The following is a 26,758-nucleotide window of genomic DNA, read 5'->3' on the forward strand; positions in this document are numbered from 1 at the left end:
TTGTGGAGCAGGATTTGCTTACCCTTCCGGAGCACCTGAGACCACCCCTAGTTTTTTTGTGGGGTTCCTATTGCTTATTCTTTAGTTTTCTATGTTGCGTACTATTTGTCTGTCTGTCTGTCTGTTTTTTTTAATTTTTACTTTTTAGCCATGACATTGTCAGTTTATTTCCAATCTATGAGTTTGACTGTCCTTCTGGTATCTTTCGCCCCTCTTTTGTATAAAAAAAAAACCATGTAATAGCATGTGATTGCAAAATGTATCATGCTTTAATGCTAGGCAAATAAGCTTTCTTTAGCTGTATATCCCGTTCTCAAAATATAATCGACTTTGACTCACGTACTGTCAAGATATACTACGACCTAACTCAACAAGAAATGCATCTAAATAACCCGAATAATGGTTCAAAGGTGCCAGGATTATAATTTAATACGCCAGACGCGCGTTTCGTCTACATAAGACTCATCAGTGATGCTCAGATCAAAATAGTTATAAAGCCAAAAAAGTGCAAAGTTGAAGAGCATTAAGGACCCAAAATTCCAATACAGTTGTGTCAAATACGGCTAAGGTAATCTATTCCAGAGATAAGAAAATCCTTAGTTTTTCGAAACATTTAAAGTTTTGTCAACAGGAAATGTATCAAAATAAGCACATAATTGATATTCATGTCAACACCAAAGTGTTGACTACTAGGCTGGTTATACCCTCGGGTATGAAAGTCCACCAGCAGTGGCATCGAGACTTTCTTTGAAAAAGGATTGCACGAGTTGTTTGAGAGTTGAATTTCTTATGATAGTCTGCTGTACCATGTTTGATATATTTTATGTTACGTACCAACTGCTGTTGTTTTACAACAACGTATGGTCGAACTACCAGTACATTTCCCTGAGTAGTATGAACCACTGCATGTGTTGCTGTCATCCTGACAACTACCGCCTAGATCGGTGCATGGCTGGTCAACATCTGAAATTAAAAAATTGAAAAAAAAGTAAAAGCACAAAAATACTGAACTCCGAGGAAAATTCAAATCGGAATGTCCCTAATCAAATGGCAAAATCAAAGGATAAAACTCATCAAACGAATGGACAACAACTGTCATATTCATGACATTTTCAAATGTAGAACAGGTGGATTGAACCTGGTTTTATAGCGCTAAACCTGTTACTTTTATGACTGTCGCATCAAATTCCGTTCTTTTTACAACAATGCGTGAACAAAACAGACACAGTCGGTAAAATAGTGAAAATATGGTTACAGCAGTCATCACTGTGTTACAATCTCAAGACAAAAAAACATATACAAAAAAAACACAAATCTTTCCTATGTGCCTTCTTTTCTTTCTATTTGTAGTTCCAAGTTCTATACATCATCATGCAGTTGAAGTGTAGTGAACACCTTAGCGCCTGGTTGAATGTATTACTGAGACATTGAGACCCCGTCTTTTTTTGCTTTGATTTTGTCAAATTTCAGCACGTATTCTGTGTCATTAATATCTGTACCGTACTTATACTTTTTTTCTATTTAATTTATTTGTTTAAACTGTTCTCTTTCTTGATTTGCCTGAAGTTTGCGTCAATTGGTGTTAAGCAAACAAATTTATAAAAATTAAACATTGTTAAACTAATATGTAAACTCTAACACACATACATAAACATGCAGAACCTTTTTCAATACTGTTTTGTGCCATTTCGTTTTGTTTATTAACTTTCTTATTCGTGAACATATACATGTATGTCTACACTTCTGTGCGTCTTCAAGTTTCATTGATTTTGGCTGTAATATTTTGATAGAAACATGTGTTAAGCAGCTTTAAACCCCGATCTGTAAAATACACTCTACGTACCAACTGCTGCTGGTTTACAACAACGGTTGGATGCACTACCAGAACATTTCCCTGAGTAATATGAACCACTACATGGGTTGCTGTCATGCTGGCATTGCCCTCCAAAGTCTATACATGACTGGTCACCGGCTTAAATTGAAACAAAAATAAATACCTTACATATATGCCTTGTCTTTCTTATTCTTTCTATCTGTGCTTCTAAGTTCTAAAGGTTGTCGTGCAGTTGCAGTTTGGTGAAATGTAATGTTGTGTCATCATTATGTTTACTAAATTCCTACTCCAAACCAGTCCCGATCCCCCACTCCGGTCCCTGCCATCCGACCCATCCCCATTTTGTTGGTTTATTTCACTCGTTTTCTTGATTAAAGTACTTGTCTTTTTGCGTAATGCAAACTATTTAAAGTTTATATAGATCAAATATAATATGTATATACAAAACAAATAAACGAAACGCTTACACTCATGAATAAAAATACAGAAACATTTTAACTACTCTTTGGTGTCATTTTATTTTAGTTTACATTCCTTATTTATGTAAACATGTGTCTGCCTTTTTCTATTTTTTTTTCTATCCATGTCACGAAATTTGTTAAAATTGCCCCAATTATTACTCAAACGATGGTTTACATCGTCTTCTTTGCGAGTAGCTATTCTATTGACAGTCAATTGCTCCATGTTTAGTATATATGTCACGTTTACATACCCACTGTTGTTGGTTTACAACAACGTCTGTTTGTACTACCAGAACATTTCCCTGAGTAGTAAGAACCACTACATGGGTTGCTGTCATATTGGCAATTGCCTCCGAAATCTATACATGGCTGATCACCGGCTTAAATTGAAAAAAAAACTTTTAAAAGTTACAAATATGTCTGATCATTCATATTCTTTCTAGTTGACGTTTTAACTTCTATAGACTGTTGTACAGTTGTAGTTTTGTCAAATGTGCGTTAACATTTTGGGTCATTGGTATGTTTACATATTAATTGAAGACCCATTTGTGGACTTCGGCTGTTATCTTCTCTTTGGTCAGGATGTTGTCTCGTTAGAGTAAGTTCAATCCTGGTATCTATGATGAATTTATTTGACATACTCCCCATTTGTGTTGTAAACACAAATGATCGAAATGACTATCTTCATAAAATTATATTAATTCCATTAACTATGTCAAATGTATGTGACAAGAATTTCCATATGATTGAAAAAGTCAAAATTTGAATTTAAGAAACGTTTACTTTTAAAAGACACCTTTTCAACGTTCATCATGCTAATTATACGTACCATTAGCATGGTATTATCATATTGTATTGTGTCTCAAGTACTGTCAACGTCAAAAAAGGAATAATTGTAATTTTTTTTTCTGTCTATGAAGTGATTACATCAAAAATGTGTTGAACACTGAATATCCCAAGTAGCGTGTTATTTTGAAGTGTGCACCACATTTTTATGTTATTTCGAATAGACAGAAATGATATTACAGTCATTCCTTATAATTTAATTCTGAATTCCGTTATAAATCGGAGGAAATCATGAAAAAACGTTGATGACGCCACGGTCACATGACAAAATTATATCTATATAAAGCTGATAAACAAAAGAACTTCAGCTAGTCAGAAGACGCGTTACATCCAAATTAAATTATATTGCGATAGATTTAATTCAAAACGAAATATAAAAGATATGAATAATGACTGACGACTTCTTTGAAAGTCCTGATTCTATTGACAAGCGATTGAGCCATATTACGTACCCGGTGTACAACAACGGTTAGAAGCACTTTCAGAACATTTCCCCGAGTGATATGAACCACTACATGGGTTGCTGTCATGCTGGCATTGCCCTCCAAAATCTATACATGGCTGGTCACTGGCTTAAATTAAAAAAAATATAAACAATAATGTTTAATTTTCTAGTTCTTTCTAAAAGAAAATTCGCACATCTTGTCGGGGCCATACAGTCTTACCCTAAATGAGCCTTCTACAGAAGGAAAAACAATAAAATTAAGTCATACCCTTTCTTTGCTTTTTTTTAAAAGATAGCTTCCTGTTTATATGATAGATGTGAGTATGTATGTCATCAATATCTTTCATAGATATAATTTTGAGTAGTTTAAACGGTGAAAAATAGTTTCTTGTTAGTGTATCCATGGCAACAATATGCGTTCATATACTATCAAATATGTGACCCGCCATGACATTTGCAGGCTTATGGAGGTAGAACGTCATTGTTAGAAAAATTATAAACATGATAAATATCGAGATTCAATGAAATACGTATTTGTGAAAAAGAGATAAACACTTTCCTTGTCTTCTTTTTTGCTGACGCCGAACTATACATCATATATAAGTTTTGAAAAAGTTTAACTTTATCGTTTGAAGTGAAAAATATTTGAATCTACATTTTAAATTGATACAAAAAGAATAAAATTTCTGCTCTATAGATTTCCTTTCATAAATGAAATCTGAAATATATCCCTAACAAATGCACCGTATAAAATGCATATAAGAGAACACCTACTTTTAAACTGTTACGCGTCGCATACTAAGTATAGAGACATGCATAATAAATCTAAATTAAAAAAAGGAATTCTTAAAGCTTACTTTGACAAATTTAAACTAACTTCATTTCAACAAGTTTAAATTACATGTTCTAAAATAGAGCTAAGAATTGTTTGTATTATAGTAAATTTAAGTCTTTGAAATTTTTATTTTTTAAAACTTTTTTGGATTCGAGCGTCACTGATGAGTCTTTTGTAGACGAAACGCGCGTCTGGTGTATATATAAAATTTAGTCCTGGTATCTATGATGAGTTTATTTACAATCACTGGGTCGATGCCACTGCTGGTGGAGATTTATTTCCCCGAGGGTATCACAAGCCCAGTAGTCAGCACTGTTTGTGCTAACATGAATTATCATTGATATTCTTATATTTATAAATTAACTGTTTACAAAGTTTTGAATTTTTTGAAATACTAAGGCTTTTCTACCTCAGTCATAGATGACCTTAAAAGTTAGCTGAATTTGGCAACACTTTTAGGAATTTTGGATCTCAATGCTCTTCAACTTCGTAATTTATTTGGCTTTTTTTTTAAAACTTTTTTGGATTCGAACGTCACTGATGAGTCTTTTGTAGACGAAACACACGTCTGTCGTATATATAAAATTAAGTCTTGGTATCTATGATGAGTTTATTTACTAAGAGCCAATAAATACAATAATTTTGTATTTTATAAATTAGTGCCTTCAATAAATAAAAGCCGTCATAGAACAGTCTCATTTTCATACCGATATTCGAAATGACTATTACAACAAATATGTCATAATAACATGACAGAGAGTTTTGTTTCGGAATATTCTAGATAAATATACAAAAAGCAAATTTTAGACATTGTACCCTCCCAAGCCTGGAAGTGGCTAGTCACATATAGTTAACGGCGTTTTTCTCACAATGACGTTCTACCTCCACAAGCCTGGATATGTCATGGCTGGTCACATATTACGAAACAGAAATTGTATGAAAAATGTTGGCAAAGGTTGAATAATTTGTCAGATGAATTCTTTAATTTATATTAATCCATAGTGTCATGTTTTGACATACTCGTATTTATTATTTAGAGATAAATAAAGCAATTTGAATATTTTTTGTTTAACTTTGGACTGTAATTTTATGGTCGAATTAACATAAATTTTGACTCACCCAGGTCTAACTCATCAGGAGTTAAAATAAAGATTTCTTTTAAGGAACAAAGTATGAGTATCGGTAAAAATTCGATTCCTCCGAAATTGAGAGCCAAAAAGGTTCGAGACAACGAGCGATACAGAATCGATCTAAAGATTAAATTAAAAAAGTGTTCGTAAACTTTAAAAATAACTTGCTTACCTATGAACGGTCGTATATTGAAAAAACGGACAGTAAAAGAGACAATGGTCCTCCCCCCCCCCAAAAAAAAAAATTATATAAGAATTATAATGATAGTCTTATTAACCCACTTTAAATGCTTTGTTAGTCATCATATGTTTACAAATAAAATATTTTGCACAACAATATTGACGACCACAAAGGCAAAAATTCAAAACCACGCTCTTAAATGTGTATTGATACAGAATCTGTCATTCTGCAGTTTTATTGACTTTTTTTAAACCCATTAACATACTGAGATACTTTTAGAATATGGGTTAACTATGATGAGTGACGTTTTTTGACGAGCGGGCCCATTCGTGTCGCTTGTTATACACTTATCCGTAACTTTTTAAAGTCATGAAATCACATATTTAGTGTCATGATATGAGGTCACCTTAGATTTCTGCATCATCTCGAAATGCGGAGTGATCAAATAGATCCGGCATGGCTGAATCAAAAATCCTGTGAAAAAAGGGCTAAACTCGTCCGATCGATACAAAGCAGGAAAAACAAACATCTTACAAAAACACAAACCGGACGCAATAATGTATTTGTACATGTCTCAAAGTTCAAAGGTATTAAGAAATTTTACGATATAGTTTTAAGTGAATATTATTTTTATCTACGTATTAAATTAATTTTTAAAAGTCAAAATTATCTGCTCTATAGATTTTCATTAGCGAAATCTAAAATGCGTAGTAAAATATAAACCATTTCAAGTGCATATATGTAAACAACTACTACTTAAAAAATATTACGCTTCTTAGGCAGAGTGGTGTAGAGATATTCATCATATAAATCAAAGTTAAAAGGGAAAATAAAAAACAATAATTACAAAAGCTTTTTTGGCAAAATTCAAATTACATTTTGAAGTACATTTGTGTCTTGTGTACTTTTATTTGTCTGATTGTCCTTTTATTATTAAGCCATCGATTTGTCAGTTTATTTTCGATCTTTGAGTTTGACTGTCCCTCTGGTGTCTTTTGTCCCTCTTTGTTTCTTTTTATTCTTGAATTATGATGTATAAAAAACAACATTTATGAAAATCTTTATTCTTCAAGAATTAATCCTTTTACACATTTCCTCTTATATCTATATCATCGATATTCTAAGTTATGTTGTTCGAATCAATTTAAGATATCAATTAAAACATTAGTCATTCATTTATTTACAGATGATCATTTAACCATGGATACTACTTATAATTACAGATAACGGTATCAGGATTCGTTTGCAAGTAATTCCATACCCACTGTTCTATGATCCAATATATTAATTCAAAATCAAGTTGTTGGAACTATAAAGTAAAATAGGGATGCATCTACAAATAAACACAGAATGGAAACTTTAAACTGGGCCATAATAGGTTCAATTTGGGGTACCTTAACTTTAGAGTTTTAACTGGCAATTATACAAATTCCGATGCATTTTAACACGTATGTACGAAATTAGAACTACTGTATCCTGTAAAATTGATAAACATGTTTTCAAAGTGTTTGAAATTCAAAATTATCTGCTTTACAGAGTTGTCGTTAGTCAGCCCTGATCTTTTACGTAACACATGGTTATAAAAAATAAACTTCATCGTAAGTACGTCTTTATTCAGTCTCTTGTGAGAATTTTATAATCTCCAGAAAATTAAAATAATTTTTCATATCATTAAAATTGAATAATAAAAAAATCAACCGTATCGATTGAATATTTGATAAATAGTTTTGTTAACTACTTCTTAAACTGTTATGTGTGGTCGTAACACGCATAACGAATCTGTAAAACAATAAAATGTTAAGAAAACTCGACTAAACGCTCCCATTTAGACAAATTCTCAATGAATGTCTTTGTACGGCAAAACTGCATTATGCATTCATCTGTATTTTTCACTTTAACATTATTCAATTAAACTGACCTCCATCCATCACTGTCTTAATAAAATGCAAAGAATTACTATTGTGATAATTGTTTTAAAAGTTTCTCGTATTCAGTGCATTAAATAATTGCCACTAGACGTTACGAAATCAATCAATCTAAATGAATATAACTCAAAATATATCATTCAAAATTCTTACCCAGACAGCAGCCATGACATTCAAAATTTGGAAAATTGTATGAACATATTTCCTGATGGTCAAATTCATGCAGCTTTAAACCAGAAAAGGTTAGAATTAGAAAATATTAGAGGAAAAAAAATGAAGGTGTTTTTTTAAGATCCCACGCTAACTGGCAAGAGAATGGGGAAAAGTGTTCAGAGTTTTTTTTGTAAATTGGAAAAGAAACATTTTATTAAAAAAAAACGATAACTGAGCTCATAGACGAAAAAGGAAAACATATCTCAGATCAATCTAGAGTTTTACAAGAAGAAATGAATTTTTTTTAAACATTATACTCAAGTAAAAATCTGGAATGTGATGATGAATCCTTTTTCAAGCACAATGTTAAACTCACAGAAGAAGAGAAGGATTTGTGTGAGGGTACTATTTCTTTTAAAGAATGTGCAGAATCACTAAAATCTATGTCAAATGGAAAGAGTCCAGGCTCAGATGGGTATACTGTAGAATTTTACAAAGTCTTTTGGCGAGATATTGGACCTTTTCTTTTTAGATCGTTATATTTTGGCTATGAAAATGGGGAATTTTCTAAATTTCAGTATCAAAGTGTCATTACATGTATTCCAAAAGAAGATAAAGATAGACGTTATTTAGCTAATTGGCGCCCAATTAGCCTTATGAATACTGACACCAAGATTGCTTCTGCTGTGATTGATAATAGAATAAAACCTGTTTTACCATCTATTATCAGTGACTGTCAGAAAGGCAGTTTGTATAAAATATCCAGTTTATTTCATCTTATATTAGCGCTCCGATTTGTTGAAAACATCATTATCTAAATTTCATTTCTAACCTCAGTAAAAATGTATTAACCCCAAAAAAGTAAAACAGAAGTTACTAAAAAATTCGAAGTACACTTTGGTCGTTTTATAGTTTGTGTGTACTTACTTATAGAAAGACAACTATTGTGCTTGATACTCATATGATGAAGACATAATATTTCAATCAGTTTAATTGAGATCAGCTGGAGCTGGCATCTCAGTAATTAACTTCTAGTAACCCTTTGTGAATTTATGTATCATTGTCATGGAATCGGACTTCTTTTGAACTGAGTTTTACTGTGCGTATTGGTGCGTTTTTTTTTTTTTTTTTTTTTTTTTTTTTTTTTTTTCTTCAACATTGGCTAGAGGCATGGAGGGAGGGTCGAGATCTAAACAAAAAATTTATCACATAAACAATTGAATACATCCGCACCGTTGTCTACGTACAAGTTACTTTCAAAATAAGTTAAAAAAAAACACACACACACACACACACGTATATCTTTCATCATTGTTTTAAACAAAATAATGGAAAAAATAGCTAAATTCCAAATAATTAATTCATCATGAGAAATGGAAAAATAAATAAAAATGAAATAATTAAAAGACAGAGTCAATGTCCTGTTGAATAAATAATAAAATAATAAAGAAACGGAAAATATTCAGGTTGACTATGAATTAACTTTGTAAATGTACTACTACAGACAAATACATTTGTTACTGACAACTGAATGATAAAAATTGTAAGCTTATCATGATGTCGGAACTTGAACGCTTTCACTGTATATTTAGCATGTTTAGTCAGCTTTCTAGGGTCGTTTGTCATCAAAAAGAACATTTTTCCTCGTTGATTATATCTATTAATTCATTGTTAAAAAATACAGTGTTAAATGAACTCTCTGTCTCAAATCATTGTAAAACGGGATCAGTGGAGAGAAAAGGTGACACTCATTCTCCGTGGAGCTGCTGTTACAAAAAAATACATTATAAGTGTTCATTCGTTTGCTCGCCGTTATATCTTCCCGTCTCTAGCATCAAAAGAAGAATTCCACAATATAAAAAAGAAGATGTGGTATGATTGCCAATGGGACAACTATCCACAAAAGACCAAAATAACACAGACATCAACAACTATAGGTCACCGTATGGCCTACAACAATGAGCAAAGCCCATACCGCATAGTGAGCTATAAAAGGTCCAGATAAGACAATGTAAAACAATTCAAACGAGAAAACTAACACAACGCAGTTAATTTGTTTGATAGTTTCAAGTAAAAATTAAACACACGACAAAAAAAGGGGGGGGCGGGGTCGACTCCACTCAGAAAGCGCTTGTGCCTTAATTGGCATCTTGATCACAATAGATAACTTTTGTATAATTATACCCATAGACTAATAGAGACCCCCTTTCTTATGGAGCTACTTATATAATTGTACGCGTTTAATTTAAATAAAGTAAAACTCCAAAATTATGTAACCTTGTTCAAGTTTTTGCCTTACCCTTTCAAAAATTTTGATCCGTGTCTTATTACAATATGAAAAATAAATTTATCAATAACAATAAATAAATATATTTTATTTTATATGAACAATTGCTATTTAATATGTAACAGTATGCAGCTTGTGAGCATGTGATTATGAAAGATCTTCCCAGATCATGGGGATGAGATCGAATTTGTTGCGATTATTATAGGCAGATTCAATTGAACCAATCAAAAATAGGAAATTGTACGGCGGCCAAAATGGTGGACAATTTCGAAAACAGAGGTTAAATGTGGAGAACCTTTATCATTTACATCAAACTGTCTTCTCATTTGCCAAACAATATCAATAGATAGAATAACAAACTAAATATATCACTATTTAAGAAATTCTCAACTGGATAGACAGTTCCATCCGAAAGAAACAACCAGGTAACCACGTACGCTAAGTTTTATCGAAGCAAAATAACATGCACAAACTTGCTCTTCTTTCGTCCAGATGATCCCGACGTCTGCTGAGGGTGAATTAAAAAAGCATTACAGACGCAAATAGTATTTCCACTAGTTTATGAGATGTTATTTTTATATTGATAAACAATAAACATATCGTCGTGTCATATGTTTTCGTATGTCATATGTTTTCGTATCTGGAGTAATTGCATTGCTTTGTTGTACTGGTTAAATTTTCAAATCCTTTCTGAAAAAAAATCATTAGACTATTCTCTGTATATACAGTAAAATATTTAATACTATATTTTCATAGCGTTTTCCTTTGAAGGCATATGCAATCTTTCTTTTATTCATTCCATACGATTTCCTTGGTCGCCATCTTGGAAGTACACAAGCGATCACCAGAACCACGACTTTAGAAAAAATTTATTTCCGGATTTTGTAGTCATTTCCTGTCCGTGTACTGATCCAATTTTTATTTCATACGAAAACATATGACGCTGTTTTTTTGACATACAAAAATCGCAAAGTAATCGGAAACAGTAAAAAATCGTAGAAATCATTGACAAAAAAACTAGATACCTAAAATCAATCTACAGAACATGCTTTTTAAATCTGAGTAAACACCTAAATAAAAACTCAACAGTAAAAACCGTAAGCAGTGAAAATTGTTATTAGTACGAAAACACATTACACGATGATAATAAAGTTATATTCTGGTATCTTCAACGTTATTATTGTGTTGAGTTATCTCCCTTAGTCAGCCAGATTTATTCTTCTTAATTATTTGGAAGGATTTTGAAAAAAGGTGCAATTCAATCTCATTATCTTACTTGTCTCAAAAATTTTATTTAAATGTATTGAAACTTAATTTCATCTAACATGTCTTGAACAATGGTAGTTTTATTTTTCTATATATATCATTATTAACATGAGGAAGCAAACTAAGTAACGATCGACTGCTATATTACAGGGTCAGTATACCAAGGTCAACCTTGATGTCACCACACCGTGTCAAACCACAAAGGAGGAGTCAGTATGAACCTTCGGATTCAATGGCTTTGTCGAAGGTAATGCTATATTTTGTAATGATTTGATCATGTTGATAAAAGTAATCATACAGGTGATTTTATAAAAAAGATTTGTATCCTATGAAACCTTAGCTATAAATTCAGAAATTATTGTGGCATTCATTTAGGGGCCAGCTGAAGGACGCCTCCAGGTGTGGGAATTTCTCGCTACATTGAAGACCTGTTGGTGACCCTCTGCTGTTGTTTTTTATTTGGTCGGGTTGTTGTCTCCTTGACACATTCCCCATTTCCATTCTCAATTTTATTATTGTGATTTTGTTATTTAAGACTAAAATGCGAGAAAAAAAATTGCAGTATTGAGAAAAATCGTATTTAGTTCATATAAAAATTAATGCAATTATAATCCTGTCGCATTTTTGGCAAAAAAAAAACCATTGCAATAATTTCTGAATTTACAGTATATGAACCTGACAATGGAGGTTCAAAAATTCTGTCATGAATGGCATGAAGATATTTTGGCTTCCAAATGATATGTTATTTTTGTTCAAATTCGAGTTCCACTGTACGTGTAGACTTGACATAACCTTTTTTGTTTGTTCTGTAAAAATGGCATTTTCAAATGTCAGTCTGGTCATACAAATGTCAGATTTGAATTCATTAAATATATAGAGACTTCCATAAAAATTTAATAGAATTGCAGTTATGAATATAAAATAATGATAAAGATTTTAAACTATAAAAAATATTTGCCATCAAACACACGTGAATATAAGTTAAAGTAGTACAGTGAAACCTGGCTAAACTGAATCCTGCATACACCAAAAACCTGAATAAACCTTAAGCTCTGTCATATCAAATTGTATGCGTTGTGAACCTGACAAAATTGAACACAATCTTAAGTCCTGAAGAGGTTTGGTTTAAACAGGTTTCACTGCAATTTCCTTTTATATTTTTATAGCATTGTGTAATGGGATATGAGAGCTCCATCCCCTCAATGGTACCTGCTGCTTCAAACGTTGGTTTAAAGGATGCAACAACAGGAGTCAAATCTAAACTTCAGACGGTATGTTCATTATTTATACACTATAGTGTTGATATTTTTGAGTGAGCTGCTCGTTTTGCTAATTACAATTCAGAATTCTGCATTTGCGATAGGTTGTATGAATTTTATTACATCAGACATTCAGATATCAGAATGTTTGAGTTATTTCCAGAATACTTAACGGAGTTATCAAACTTTTTTTTTTAATTCTTTTAAAAAATACTACCATAAAACCCCCAATTTTAAAGATTTCAATTTAAATGGTCATGCTGTACATGATGTAAATCCACTAATTCTTATGCACACATATTTCTTTCAAAATAGAATATTTTGATATCAAATGAAAGCTTAAGGACTGATGATTGCAGTTGAACACTTTTGACTGATTATGTTTTTAAAAAAAAAAGCATGACATTTCAAAGGTGGACATACTTTCCCTGTTTCTCAGGTCGGAAGTACACATTTTCTGTAGTTGTGAAGTTCTAGGAATGTTGGCTTTTTTCAGCAGAAAACAATGAAATGTTTATCCCTTTATTTGAATTCAAGACAAAAGCATTTACAAGTAATGCTTGAAATCAAAGAGTTTAACATAGGAAAAAGTAAAATAACAAAAATACAGAACTCCAAGAAAAATTCAAACCAGAAAGCAGGAAGTAATGGGTGGAGAACCATTGATGTTCGTCAAGGAAAATTTCTTCAAAACAGATCAGTGGCAGACAAACTGAATTTTGGTTTTAGTTTTAGAAAATCTTCCAATCTGTTTTGATCTTCATGTGAATTTTATATTTAAATTTTATTTTTTTTAGTTTTAGAAATGAATTTTGTTATTGGTGTAAACATGGTCTATATACCATGCAATTTGTAATTAAAGTGCATTTTAAAGGCTTCCATTTACAAAATGATTTATGTAGTATTTTATATTTCAATTCCAATTATTTCAGGTTTCAGATGACTTTCATCAAACTGTTATAAAGGTGGTCATTGACACGATTTGCTTCCATTTAATAATATTAATAGTTACAAATGTTCACTAGTTATGTTTATTATATTATATATGTGTATTGTGTATCACTTGTCATCCATCATACAAACATCTTTTTAGTGGTGTTGTCAGGTTACTGTCTTATTGACATTTACCCAACTCTTCATATATCAGTCAGGGGACTTACTTAAACAAGTGATTTTCTAAATCACTGATTCAAGTAACATTATTTCCATAAAGGTTGGAAGTTAGAGTTGTCTTTCTTTAATAATCACCTATTTAAGTAGTACAAATTAATCACTAGAAGAAGTGATTTAATATTAGTGTAGCTTTAAATATAGAATACTAATGATCCAGGGACTAATTATGTTTCTAAACTTATCAGAACCAACATCTGTGTTGTCTAGGATGACCAGGTCATTTCAGGTGATGACCGTGTACTGAATCTAGGATAATGACATAAATATCACTTGTTTAAGTATCAGACTCAAATTCCTTCCCAAAAATCACTTCTTTAAGTATCATTCTTTTAATAACCCCCACTAATTTCAACACCCCCGAACAGTGAAATTTTTATCGCGAACAGTAGAATTTTATTACATAATCTGAAAGATGAAACCTTGAACTTCACAGGAAAAATACTCCCACTGCTGTGAAAAATCTTTTAAGAAAGTATCAGTTCATTATGCAAAGCCATTATTATAGCATTTTTTCAACTAAAATAGAATTTTCAGGTAAATGATAGCATCAGAGGCATAAACCTTGCTACTTAAAAGAAGCAAAAAGTTCATATTTTTAAATTTTATTAATTAAAAGATGTTATTTAAACCTATGTGTTTAAAATTTTGAAAAAAAATACAAAATCCCAATTTGTGACAAAACCTTGAATTTGCTACTCAAATAAGTGATTTAAAAATCACTTATTTCAGTAAGTCCCCTGACTGTATATTAAGTAAGCAAATTAATAAAAAAAAAAAAAAAAAAAAAAGAAGCAAATTTTGAATTCAATTAACTAATAAGACCTAGTTTTCCATTCAAATGTACATTCTGGGGAAGCACACAGGTATAGAACGGTTGTTCAGCGCACAGAAATATGCATAATTGCTTCCTCCCTGCATATTGTACATGAGAATGCAACAGTCTTTTAGTTGTTGGAATATTTTCACTAAAAGTTAATGTAAATTAATGTAAACCATTTCCTCTTGTAACCAGGTGAAGCATACACATTTTAAACATATTTATTTAATATGAGTAATTCCAGATATTACAGTAATACAGCTTTGATGTATTTAACATTCTAGATATTTATTAAGCTATGAAATTGTTAAAAAGGGATTATATCCAATTTTACATTTGGTTGTTAGTTTTATAGTGAATTCCCACAATTTTTTAAATACTATATCGAAGATTTCAGCTTAAGATGGTTGATTCTTTAATGATAAATTATATATCCTGATATATTATTAATTCGTATATTTTAACAAATTTGATTCGTTTAGGGATAGTCACATGTTAAACTATATTTTCGAAGGTAAAGAAAACGGCGGATAGCAAAACGCATATTGACCTGAAAAAAGCATATTGCACGGTTATTTTTAGAATTTCTAAAAACCAATATACTCTGTGACGTCATGTAATGAATTTCAGGATATTGTTTAACGTTTGGAACACATGATATCTGTGATCGATTATTTGACGAAAAAAATCTTCAAATACATAAAATGTCCAAAAAAGGGTAAATGAAATAACAACTAATATGTTGTTATTGTCAAGGAGACAATGTAATATCTATAAAATTCCAACAAACCTAAATGACGATTTTTATACAAATATGGTCAGAAATTAATAATATAACAAATATAGCCTTTGTATGAGGTCAATACAGGATATATCGACCCAAAGAAGTATATCGACCTCGGACTTCGTCCTCAGTCAATATACTTCTTTCAGGTCAATATATCCTTGTATCGACCTCATACAAAGGCTATATTTGTATAATATTATAATCTTCATGATTCTTAGAAATAACAATCTTAAAGCACTTTCACAATACAAGATATATTAAAGTTTGTGAAAGAAATTGTTGCACTACAAAAATTTCTGGAATGACTCATTTATATATGATAATAGTGTTTGATACCTCGTAATTCAGTTTATATACAGATATATTGCATGAATTACAAGATTACTGTTTATATGTTAAAATTGTTTGATTTTTGCTGTGTTTTTTCCATTGCTTAATTAACAAGTTTTCCTTCCAACAAATAAATATAAAATATATATCAAGAAATATTTAACCTTTCAGAAATGTGTAGCTACTAACAAAGTTGTCAAGCTTTAAATTTTAAAATCTCCAGTTTTTCATTCAAAATATAAAAAAAAGTTTAATATTTGGGTGGTTTGTATGTACAGCTTTGATAAAAAAAACAGGTATTTAGAGGCAGTTGAAATTAATCTCTTAACTATAAAAGAATACAAATGATATATTTGTCTTTACTTTTTTTTGGGAGGGTTGATTACTACAAATATGAGGTCAAACCCAAAATATAACATTTAATAGTAAATTGTCAACAAATTAGACATACTATGAACTTATTTACACATATGTTTGGTACTTACTTTCAATGATATCGTTGGTATAGACCACAGATCAACATTTAACCCATTGACAAATTAAGGTGAATTTGAATTCAATAGTTTCTGTGGTTACCATGGTTACCAAATTTCATGGATTGAAGAAGAAAAAAATATTTTCCTGGATATTTAATTTTGTGGTTTTAACAAGGGTTTGCAATGAACCTATAGGATGATAAATACAAACCAAAATATGAGAAAGAAAATGATTGCAGACATACATTTATTTTTAATGTTCCTGATGCTTTCAACAATCAACATTTACCTATATGATCTTTAATATTTTGTCAGACACGTAAATAAGATTTATTGACCATACATAATTATGAAGTGCTGCCTGACATTTAATAGTATCTATTAAATGTAATTTTAAAATGTTCTTTAAAGTGTTATATGTAGAGTGAATGCCAATTGTGTATATTATGTTGAATAATTTGTGTATAATTGTAATAGTGATAAGGACAAGGAGAAAATGCATTATAATAAGTTTGGCAAAATGTGTGAATTTTACTTTTCTTTTTATGGTGTTGGGAACTGCTCATAGTTTAGTTTTCATTAATCTCTCTACGATTCTTTAAAATTCTGTTTTTCTAATATTCCAATTCTATTTTTAGACATTGGCTGATGCGGAAAGAATGGCGACCAGTTACCCATTCCCTTACACGTCACATATGTCAAGCGTGAGAAAACCAACAAAAGAAAACACAGATTTGTACAAATCCTATATGGACATGACCCTACCTAGCAGTATGAAGTCTAACATTCCTGGAGTTGGTGAAGAATCTGTGTTACTGAAGAAAGCAACGGAAGATCTGCTTAACTCTACCTACTCAATGATGTATGAACTCGATAAAATCAAACAGGAGAGAGATTTTAAAGATTCTAGAAGTCTAGGACGTGTATAAATTGACTTATATTTTTATTTATTTTATTTATGACTATACTGACATTAAAAAGTAGAAGGATTTTAAGACATATTATGTGTTCTTTTTCTGTAAACTTAAAAAAAGGGACAAAGGACAAGTCAAGTTGTTTGATTTTATAATTTCAGATAGCACAGAACAAGAGCAATCATATTTATTCCATTTAAATCAATTTTATTATAAAGGTTGAAAGATTCCAATCAAGACTTGTTATACAGAATATCTGCCAGACTAGTAAAAAAAAATTGGGACTTCAAAAGTGGAGAATCCCTTCTTTCATCTTAGCCATTGAGAATCAATTATCCAGAAATTTTAACTGATTTCGTAGATGTTTTTAACATACAAAATGTATTCATCACAGTTCCCATACTTTCAATATCAGTTTCTAAAGTTGGAACTGATGTAAAGATTACTTTGAAAAACCCAAGTTTGCCGCAACCTTATAACAAATGCTTTATATGTGCTTGTACCATGTAGGTCTATCTTCCTGTCAAGGAGTAGACCAATTTTGAGTGTAAAATTTCCAGCGTGCTGAAAGGCTAAACATTTTCAAAGTATGCACCATTAAAATGAAATCTGTTTATACAAATAAAAAGTAAGATGGTATAAATTAGTTGAGGAGTAGTTTCGACACTCTGGCAGCTTCAATAATGTGTTGGCAATGGTCCCTTGACTGGGAAGCTAGAATATCTTAGAGGTAGGGTATTCCAAGATATGAGGATGTCATCTGCAAATAGGCATATGGTAGAATTAAAGCCAACTGATGTGTCATTGATGTAAAACAAAAATTTAGAAAAGACCTATAATCGACATTGCATCACTAAATTCTGCAGATGCTCCTGGAATACTTGAAGCAAAAGAAGATAATCTGTCTTGATTTTGAACATTTAAAAGCTAATGATGGGACTCTAAATCTGTTAATGGTTTAAAATTTTGATTGGTCCTCAGTAAATTTTTATTGGTCCTCAGTAAATTTTGGTTTCTTAATGTGTTGTAATAAAAAGATGCAGTGTCTGAAAAGGTGTGTGTTATTCAATGTATTGCTCATAATTTAGAATTAGCCAATCTAGATACTATTAAAAATTAACTATATGACAAAATTTGAAATGAACATACTTATGGGGAGATTTAAAGCCCTTTTCAACTTTACTTTTGATTCGCTTGATGTAGTCAAAAAGCGAGACATACATATATAAGTACGCTGTTTCCAAGTCGGCGGAGTCAGCTTCAACAATGTGGTAGGTCAATCATATTAGGTATGCAGTTATTTAAGCATTGGCACATCTTATTTCCATGGAGATTATTTAGACTTGCCCCCTCAGTCATGGTCTATTGATTTTGAAACTTGCTTAAAACCATTAGTGGCAGGCCAATATTAATTGGTATTCATTTGTATAAGCATTTGCGCATCTCAATTCCATTGAGAATATTTGACCAGCCTCCTAAGTCATGGTCTATCGACTTTAAAACTTTTGCTTAGTTTACACGTATTAGTGAGTGATTAGGACAGTTTAAGATGAACTGCTAATGTTAGGTCAATGATACTCTAGTATTTAATTTTTATGCGACAATTCTTTACTTTATAATAAAGATATTTTTCGCTGGAATTTACTGATTGTCAAAGTCATGTGATTTGCTATGGTGGAGTTGACCAGTGAGTCGAAAAAACGTCGCTCAGTCATTTTGAAATTCAAATTACAGTAACATATTGCTTAGGCTGAGGATGACAATCATGACACCTTCCGGTGAAAGCAACATAGGCTTGAGCAAGAACGTATTGACTTCCATTTCACTATTCCACCAAACAGAAAGTAAATACTCTATAGACTAAAAAAGTTCCACGGCAATATTATTTACCTACGAAAACATGTTTAACCCCAAACGCCCCGGCCTATTTTAATAACATAGCTGAATAATGATCCCCGGTCAGTATAAGCTCTAGATATATTTAAAGTCTAAGGTACGAACCATTTGATTTGAGGATACAGTCGGAGATATTTGAGAGAGAAAAAATTACTGATTTTTGCTTTAAATAAAAATTTTGGCTTTAGCTGGATTGATAACAATAATCTTGTCCACTGTTTTTGCTATTAGAAACGAAAATTTCCAACAGAATTATTTAGCATTAAATGAACATGATGAATAAAAACGGGTATATTTTTTTTGAGGCAGGGGTTTGCATGTCTGACCGAAATGTCTGTTTCGCCGAACGGATATATTAAATACTTTTTTCAAGACCAGACTGCAACCTGCCTGCTGGGTGTGGTGTGGCCTTTTTGTCTCCATTTGTCGACCGTCGTTCATAAATTCGTTGTCATTTCAGACTCATTCGTAGCTTTTGGTTGATTTGGAAACCCTCACTTCCCTTAGTTAATTTTGTTGGGTGAAACATATCAACCAAACATCTGGACAAAAATTGCTTGTTTGTCTTCTTTAATTGGTGTCGTATTGAAAATTGCAATAAACTTGTGGCCAAGATGTTATGCCACAAACATAAGGTGTCAATAATTTTTAGTACACCAGATCCGGATTTCGACAAAAATGTCTCTTCAGTGATGTTAGGGATCGAAACGGTAATTGGAAGGCCATAAAATTTACCCTCAATTTAATATAGAATCTTGAATTTTAAGAGTCAATGTAGGATGAACGGATCATATAAACCGGAGGGAAAATATGATACCAGCCCAAACGAAAAAATATAAACAAGTCTAAATTGAAAACTATGTTCAAACCTATGATTGCGATGGATAAAAACCGCAAGCTTTGTACGTGTGCATGTAAAACAAATTTCGTAGTAGAAGGGTCTAAATACAGCACAAACAACATTTTCCAAAAGACCAAAAAAGTGAAAAAGTATTATTTAAACAAAACGGCTACGCATTTGACTTACAGGTCGAACAACTGATGTTCTTTAACCGTGCTGACTGCCATTGGCGATTGCCAAATAAAATTGATCACAAGATGTAACAAAATGAATCTAAATATAAATTTATACTAAACAGAAAACAATAAACTTGTGGCCAAGATGTTATGCCACAAACATAAGGTGTCAATATTTTTTTAGTACACCAGATCTGGATTTCGGCAATAAATGTCTCTTCAGTGATGTTAGGGATCGAAACGGTATTTGGAAGGCCATAAAGTTGACCATCAATTTAATATACTCTAGAATTTTAAGAGTCAATATAGATATAAACCGGATGGATAATATGATACAAGCCCAAACGAAAAAATATAAACAAGTCTAAATTGAAAACTACGTTCAAACCTACGATTGCGTTGGATAAAAACCGCAAACTTTATACGTGTGCATGTAAAACAAATTTCGTTGTACAAGGGTCTAAAAACAGCACAAACAACATTTTCCAAAAGACCAAAAAAGTGAAAAAGTATATTTAAACAAAACGCATTTGACTAACAGGCATGCAGGCCGAACAACTGATGTTCTTTAACCCTGCTGACTGCCATTGGCGATTTCCAAATAAAATTTATCACAAGATGTAACAAAATGAATCTAAATATAAATGTAATACTAAACAGAAAACAAGAAACTTGTGGCCAAGATGTCATGCCACAAACATAAGGTGTCAATATTTTTTTAGTACACCAGATCCGGATTTCGACAATAAAAGAGGGACGAAAGATACCAAAGGGACAGTCAAACTCATAAATCTAAAACAAACTGACAACGCCATGGCTAAAAATGAAAAAGACAAACAGAAAAACAATAGTACACATGACACAACATAGAAAACTAAAAAATAAACAACACGAACCCCACCAAAAACTAGGGGTGATCTCAGCTAGGTGCTCCGGAAGGGTAAGCAGATCCTGCTCCACATGCGGCACCCGTCGCAATGTCTCTTCAGTGATGTTAGGGATCGAAACGGTAACTGGAAGGCCATAAAATTTACCCTCAATTTAATATAGACTCTTGAATTTTAAGAGTCAATATAGATATAAACCGTTGGGAAAATATGATACAAGCCCAAACGAAAAAATATAAACAAGTCTAAATTGAAAACTACGTTCAAACCTATGATTGGGTTGGATAAAAACCGCAATTTTTAAACGTGTGCATGTAAAACAAATTTCGTTGTAAAGAAGGGTCCAAATACAGCACAAACAACATTTTCCAAAAGACCAAAAAAGTGAAAAAATATATTTAAACAAAACGCATTTGACTAACAGGTCGAACAACTGATGTCATTTAACCCTGCTGACTACCATTGGCGATTGCCAAATAAAATTGATCCACAAGATGTAACAAAATGGATCTAAATATAAATTAATACTTAACAGAAAACAATAAACTTGTGGCCAAGATGTTATGCCACAAACATAAGGTTGTCAATATTTTTTAGTACACCAGATCCGGATTTCGATATATATGTTACAGGCATTTTCTAAATTTAGGCATTTTGTAAAATGGTTGATATTTTTAGGCATTTTCTAAAATGCCTGCATGATTTAGGCATTTTACAAATTGACTATTTTTTTCAGGCATTTTATAAAATGCCTGAAAAAATTGTAAGGCATTTTACAAAATGCCTAAAAGACTAAAACTGAATATTATGTACTCAAAATTAAACGACTTGAAATATCAAATAGATACTTTTATTCTATCATTAAATAAAGCATGCAATTTAAACAGTTACAGATTTTTAATTGTAATTGAATTATTTACATAAACAGTGAAGTTGACAATTATTTGTTGCTTCATGTAAGGTTTGGATGACAGCGACTGTTACACATTTGTCCCGACTTTTTGCAAAGACAACGTTTAGTGTTACATCTAGTCTTACCACTAGCACTACAGCCACATTTTATGTAACCCTGACCATTACATAAAGAAACTTTACTGACAGCTTTTCTAAAGGATATTTCATTATCATAATTTACAGATTGAATAGCAATAAAGTTACTGTCAGACAGTTCAAACTGATTCCTGGTGTAAAGTCCACGTAGTATTCCTTTTTTAATTCCCAGTTGATAACGATGCTCTTCCTTTCCAGTCACAACAGCCATAAGGTTAGGGGTCATCCATAATTGTCAACCATTTTCCAAAGTGTACAAAACGTACACTTGGATGGAGGGGGTTAAACAATCAAAATTTTACCGTATGCCTTTTATAAGTAAAACAGCCAGATATTTTTCAATCTATTTTCAATGCAAATTTTGATATGAATCTGAACAATAATAGACAGGATCTTCTTTTTATTAGGAATGATTGATTCTTGTCTTGAAATCTGAAAATGGTTGATGTACACTTTTTGAGGGAGGGTGGGGGGTCGGAAAAAGTGTATGTTTTGTACACTTTGGAAAATGGTTGACAATTATGGCTACATTTTTAAAGAATAATCTTTAATTTATTTTACTTAACCCTTTTGTGTAGCTTTACAATATATTTTTATCATCTATTTCATGTATTTCATATTTACACAATTTGCCTGAAAAATTTCAGGCATTTTACAAAATGACTAGGTTTTTTTAGGCATTTTGTAAAATGCCCGCCAACTTTAGGCATTTTAGAAATGGCCTAAAAATTCAGTCATTTTACAAAATGCCTAAATTTAGAAAATGCCTGTAACATATATATATATATATATATATATATATATATATATATATATTGAGTATATATATACATTATGTACACAGCCATGTATCACCATCATTGATGGCGATCCGATGGATACATCTGTTGTAGAGTTGTCACTGACTCAGACGTACTTATGAATATAATTATTTTCTGTGACTGTATATTACATTAATTTGTAGGATCCTTTACTATAGATAATTTAGCTGATCTGTAACAATAACATCTTCATGCCTTATATATCATGCACTGTAGTACGCCGCTAGATTAAAACTGACGTGGAAAGGTAACACATGCCCACCGAAAGCTCTTTTTTTGAGAGCCCAGGTGGTCGTGTGGTCTAGCGGGACGGCTGCAGTGCAGGCGATTTGGTGTCACGATATCACAGTAGCATGGGTTCGAATCCCGGCGAGGGAAGAACCAAAAATTTGCGAAAGCAAATTTACAGATCTAACATTGTTGGGTTGATGTTTAGACGAGTTATATATATATATATATATATATTGAGTTTCATGAATGACTAGTTCTGTATTTATCTACACGGGGTACACTGGCAAATTTGCATTGTGTGAAGGTTGGTTCCTAAATATTTTCTTCCCAAAAGGATTAAGCGATTATTGGTGGAATTAACAGCTAAGAAACATTCAGACTATTCTGTCGTTTGCAGTTTTAAGATCAGTTAATTCTGTAAACGAAAATTGAGTTTGCTCATTGTTTGATCTCACTGATCTGCCAGTTATAGTTAAGGAAGTTTTTCTACATTGCAATCTTAGTATTTGTATGAGGTGTTTTTCTCTACATAGACGTAACTTGGTGTGTGCTTTTTTGCAAGGTAAGTGGATCAGATATCTGAAAGAAAATACAGATGGGACAGCATCAATTATAACAGGAATTTACAGAAATGAGAATAATGAGACAAAACTAAGAAAAATGGATAAAAAAATAAAGAATAGACTAACGGAGATACAATATACTGACGGCTGGTTGCTTAATGTCCAGTGGCAAATATTTCATGCATGTTTATGACGATATGATACAATAGAAAGAATGGAGAAAAGTGGTGTGCTATAATTTGAAAAATAGATAATAATGGTATTGTATAGTATGAAGATAAGAGAATAAAGTGGACTAGTGTGAAATAATATAAGAATATATAGATTGATTTTAGGTTATACTTGGTTAATGCCGTCTTGCGGTAAATAATGATAATGTTAATGAAAATAAATTAACAATAAAGATACTGAAAAAAGGAGGTCCAAAAATTGTAGCCCGTTCGGGGTACAGGTCGGAGAAATTATGACTCACTAAAAAAATAGGGTATATTATATTGGGGCAGAAATATAGATTTAAGTGCAATGGTCCACCTATACGGACCCCTTTTTTAGCGCGCAGAGAGCGTGGTATCTTCTATACATGGACGGATCCAGAACTTGTTATTAGGGGGGGGGGGGGCACAACACTCACTCATGGTATACAGTGTTTCCCTATATAATCCAACTAGATTTTTCAATCGAAAAAAAGGGGATGGATCCGCCTATGACGAGTGCTATAAGATTTAGATAGGGCCGTAACGAGGGAGGCGTTTAGGTGCCGTCGTCTGCTGTACCCAGGAAAAAAAATATGCGTTTGGGTAATCGAGACTAATCAACTATAAGAGGAAAACAACGAAACAATAGAAATACTAAAGTGCAACAAAAAACCCAAACGAAAATGTAACACACTTCAGTTTGAAGGACTTTTTTGGAAATGTTATCATAGGCAGTTTAGTGAACTAAAAATTGTTTAACCACTATACACAAAGTAACCAGCTGTTCGTGCACACAGAGTCTAACGTATGATACTATGCAAGTGATTAGAAACATTTCTGAAGTTTTTTTGTATTGTTTTATTTAATCATTTGAACAAGGTTTTTTTCGCATTGGACTAGTTACAATACGTTACATCGATACTTATTTTATTTTCACAACTGAATTTAAACTCACACGAATTAATAATCCAACAGTGTATGGGTGTTATTTCGACAAGATTGAATAAATCAAACAAATATTGCATAATTTTCAACTTTTTGTTCTATTTCAAGTTCCTTTGATTCTTTCATTCTAATTCAGTAGATTGTATTTCACCCTGTTCTGGTATTTAAAAAGTTACGAATAGACTATTGATGTGTAAAAATACAGCATTTAAATTCGTTTATAATGAAGTTAAACGGATGAACTAAACATAATTAATAGGACTGATTTCAATGGAAATATGAAAATTTTGTCCTCAATGCTCTTCAACTTCGTACTTTATTTGGCCTTTTTAACTGATTTGGATTCGAGCGTTACTGATGAGTCTTTTGTAGACTAAACGCGCGTTTTAAAATTCAAAATTTAATCCTGGTCTCTATGATGAGTTTATTTATTTCTTTTCTTCCAACAAGGCATGTTGTATTGATCTGACGAGTCAAGCAATTTTCAACTTATTTTTATAGTTTGGTCTTATGTTATTCTATATCACCGCTGTGTCAGATGAGGGGAGGGTTGAGCACTCACAAACATGTTTAACAGCGCCACATTCGTTATATGCCTGTCCAACATAAGGAGTTTTTTATTCAGGGGTTGTGTGGTTGGTTTAAAATGCCTGTTATGCTTATCTTCGTAAATTGTTTATGTTAAAAATCGGGCCGCTATATTTCTCAGTTAAATTGTTTCATATTTTTCAGGCCGATTATACAGTTACGGTTTGCTCACTGTTGATTGCAGTATATGAGGGTGGTAAAGGGTTATTTTCGTGCAACGTTTTCGGCCTTTTTATTTCACGTGTTTTCGTGTTTTGGCGTTTTATTTCTCGTTTTCTCGTGTTTGGCTCGATTTGCGTGCTTCGTGTTTCCCCTTATTTATTTTCCGTGTTTCGTATCGGTGCTCTAAATTTCTCGTACATGTCCCGCATTTGATTAAAAATTCAGTCTGTTATAATACCTTCTGAAACTTGTGTAATCCAATAGAAATTGATGTATAAATAAAGGCAACAGTATAATCGTTACCATTGTACTTTTGCAATATGTGTGGTATTAATGAAGTCCATCAAATTACTATGAATAATATTTGTTTTCAAATAAGATGCAAGAAGCGGATGCTAAAAGGTGACCACAAGGTCTTTATGTCCATTAATAATGGCTGCATGATCTCCAAGAACGGCTGAGTAATAACTTCTGGTACTTTTTCCCTTAAAATTTACGATTCTATTTTACTATTTATCGTGCTTCGTTTTTCCCGATTTTTATTTCTCGTGCAACGTTTTTGCGATTTTTATTTCACGTGTTTCCGTGTTCAGTACCCCCCCCCCCCCCTCGTATATATGTTGCTTATACTTGCTTACATTTATTGCATTTGAACTTAGGGCTAAGGCGGGTAGTTGTTTCATTGGCACTCATACCACATCTCCTTATTATATATGATACACATAATGTAGGGGAGTTCATAATGCGTGCGTGCAAAAACTCAACCCCCTAAACGAATACCGTACGTAGTGTAAAAGCACAACACTAAAACAAACTCCGAAAGTCACTCAAAACGGTCTTGACGCATGAGATCGGCACGAGGCACACAAAAATAGCAAAAAAGGCAAAAGACAAAGTGATGTCGTAGTTATTTTTCGCTATTTTATAGCTTATTACAACTAAAAGATAAATAATATTTAATCTATTATATTTGAAAAGAAAAAGAAAAGTTATGTATGGTTATGTAAACCACATCGTGATATCATGCTTAGAAACATTGTGTGCGTGAGAACGCTTATCAGCACACTATATATTTGATAAAATTATGACAGTATATATAGTATTGAATTTGAAGAAGATAAACTGAAAATACGACATGTTTATTTTCAGTTCGTTGCTTTTTTCCTGTTGAAAAACACCCGGATCCTAAACAAGAGAAAGGTTTTGTGCTCAAGGTCAATAGATACATTGATTCGAATTATGTATGTCTATGTAGCAACATACCAGCAGCGCCTGCATACGGAGT

The 26,758-nt window shown here is 32.1% G+C and overlaps 2 protein-coding genes across 3 annotated transcripts in view; one reads left to right on the plus strand and one right to left on the minus strand.

The window, feature by feature from the left end:
- LOC143056740 (uncharacterized) overlaps positions 1 to 26,758 on the minus strand; it is a 415,780-nt gene that overhangs the window by 245,240 nt on the left and 143,782 nt on the right. The gene's annotated exons all lie outside the window — the stretch shown is intronic.
- LOC143055900 (uncharacterized) lies at positions 11,504 to 17,200 on the plus strand. Of its 2 annotated transcripts, XM_076228945.1 has the most exons (4): positions 11,504 to 11,610; positions 12,530 to 12,634; positions 13,555 to 13,587; positions 16,844 to 17,200. In XM_076228945.1, the coding sequence occupies exons 1-4, from the start codon at positions 11,539 to 11,541 to the stop codon at positions 17,132 to 17,134; spliced, it is 501 nt and encodes a 166-aa protein (XP_076085060.1). In that variant the 5' UTR covers positions 11,504 to 11,538; the 3' UTR covers positions 17,135 to 17,200. The 2 variants fall into 2 exon arrangements, with proteins under 2 accessions (XP_076085060.1, XP_076085061.1); XM_076228946.1 differs by lacking the exon at positions 13,555 to 13,587.

The sequence above is a fragment of the Mytilus galloprovincialis genome, chromosome 13, assembly GCF_965363235.1.
Source record: "Mytilus galloprovincialis chromosome 13, xbMytGall1.hap1.1, whole genome shotgun sequence".
NCBI lineage: Eukaryota > Metazoa > Mollusca > Bivalvia > Mytilida > Mytilidae > Mytilus > Mytilus galloprovincialis.

What these genes read in the sequence shown, in the direction of transcription:
- LOC143055900 (XM_076228945.1), top strand. Translation starts at nt 11,539, where the DNA reads ATGTCACCACACCGTGTCAAACCACAAAGGAGGAGTCAGTATGAACCT. An exon ending in ATTCAATGGCTTTGTCGAAG is followed by an intron (nt 11,611 to 12,529) that starts GTAATGCTATAT and finishes ATATTTTTATAG; the next exon opens with CATTGTGTAATGGGATATGA. An exon ending in TCAAATCTAAACTTCAGACG is followed by an intron (nt 12,635 to 13,554) that starts GTATGTTCATTA and finishes CAATTATTTCAG; the next exon opens with GTTTCAGATGACTTTCATCA.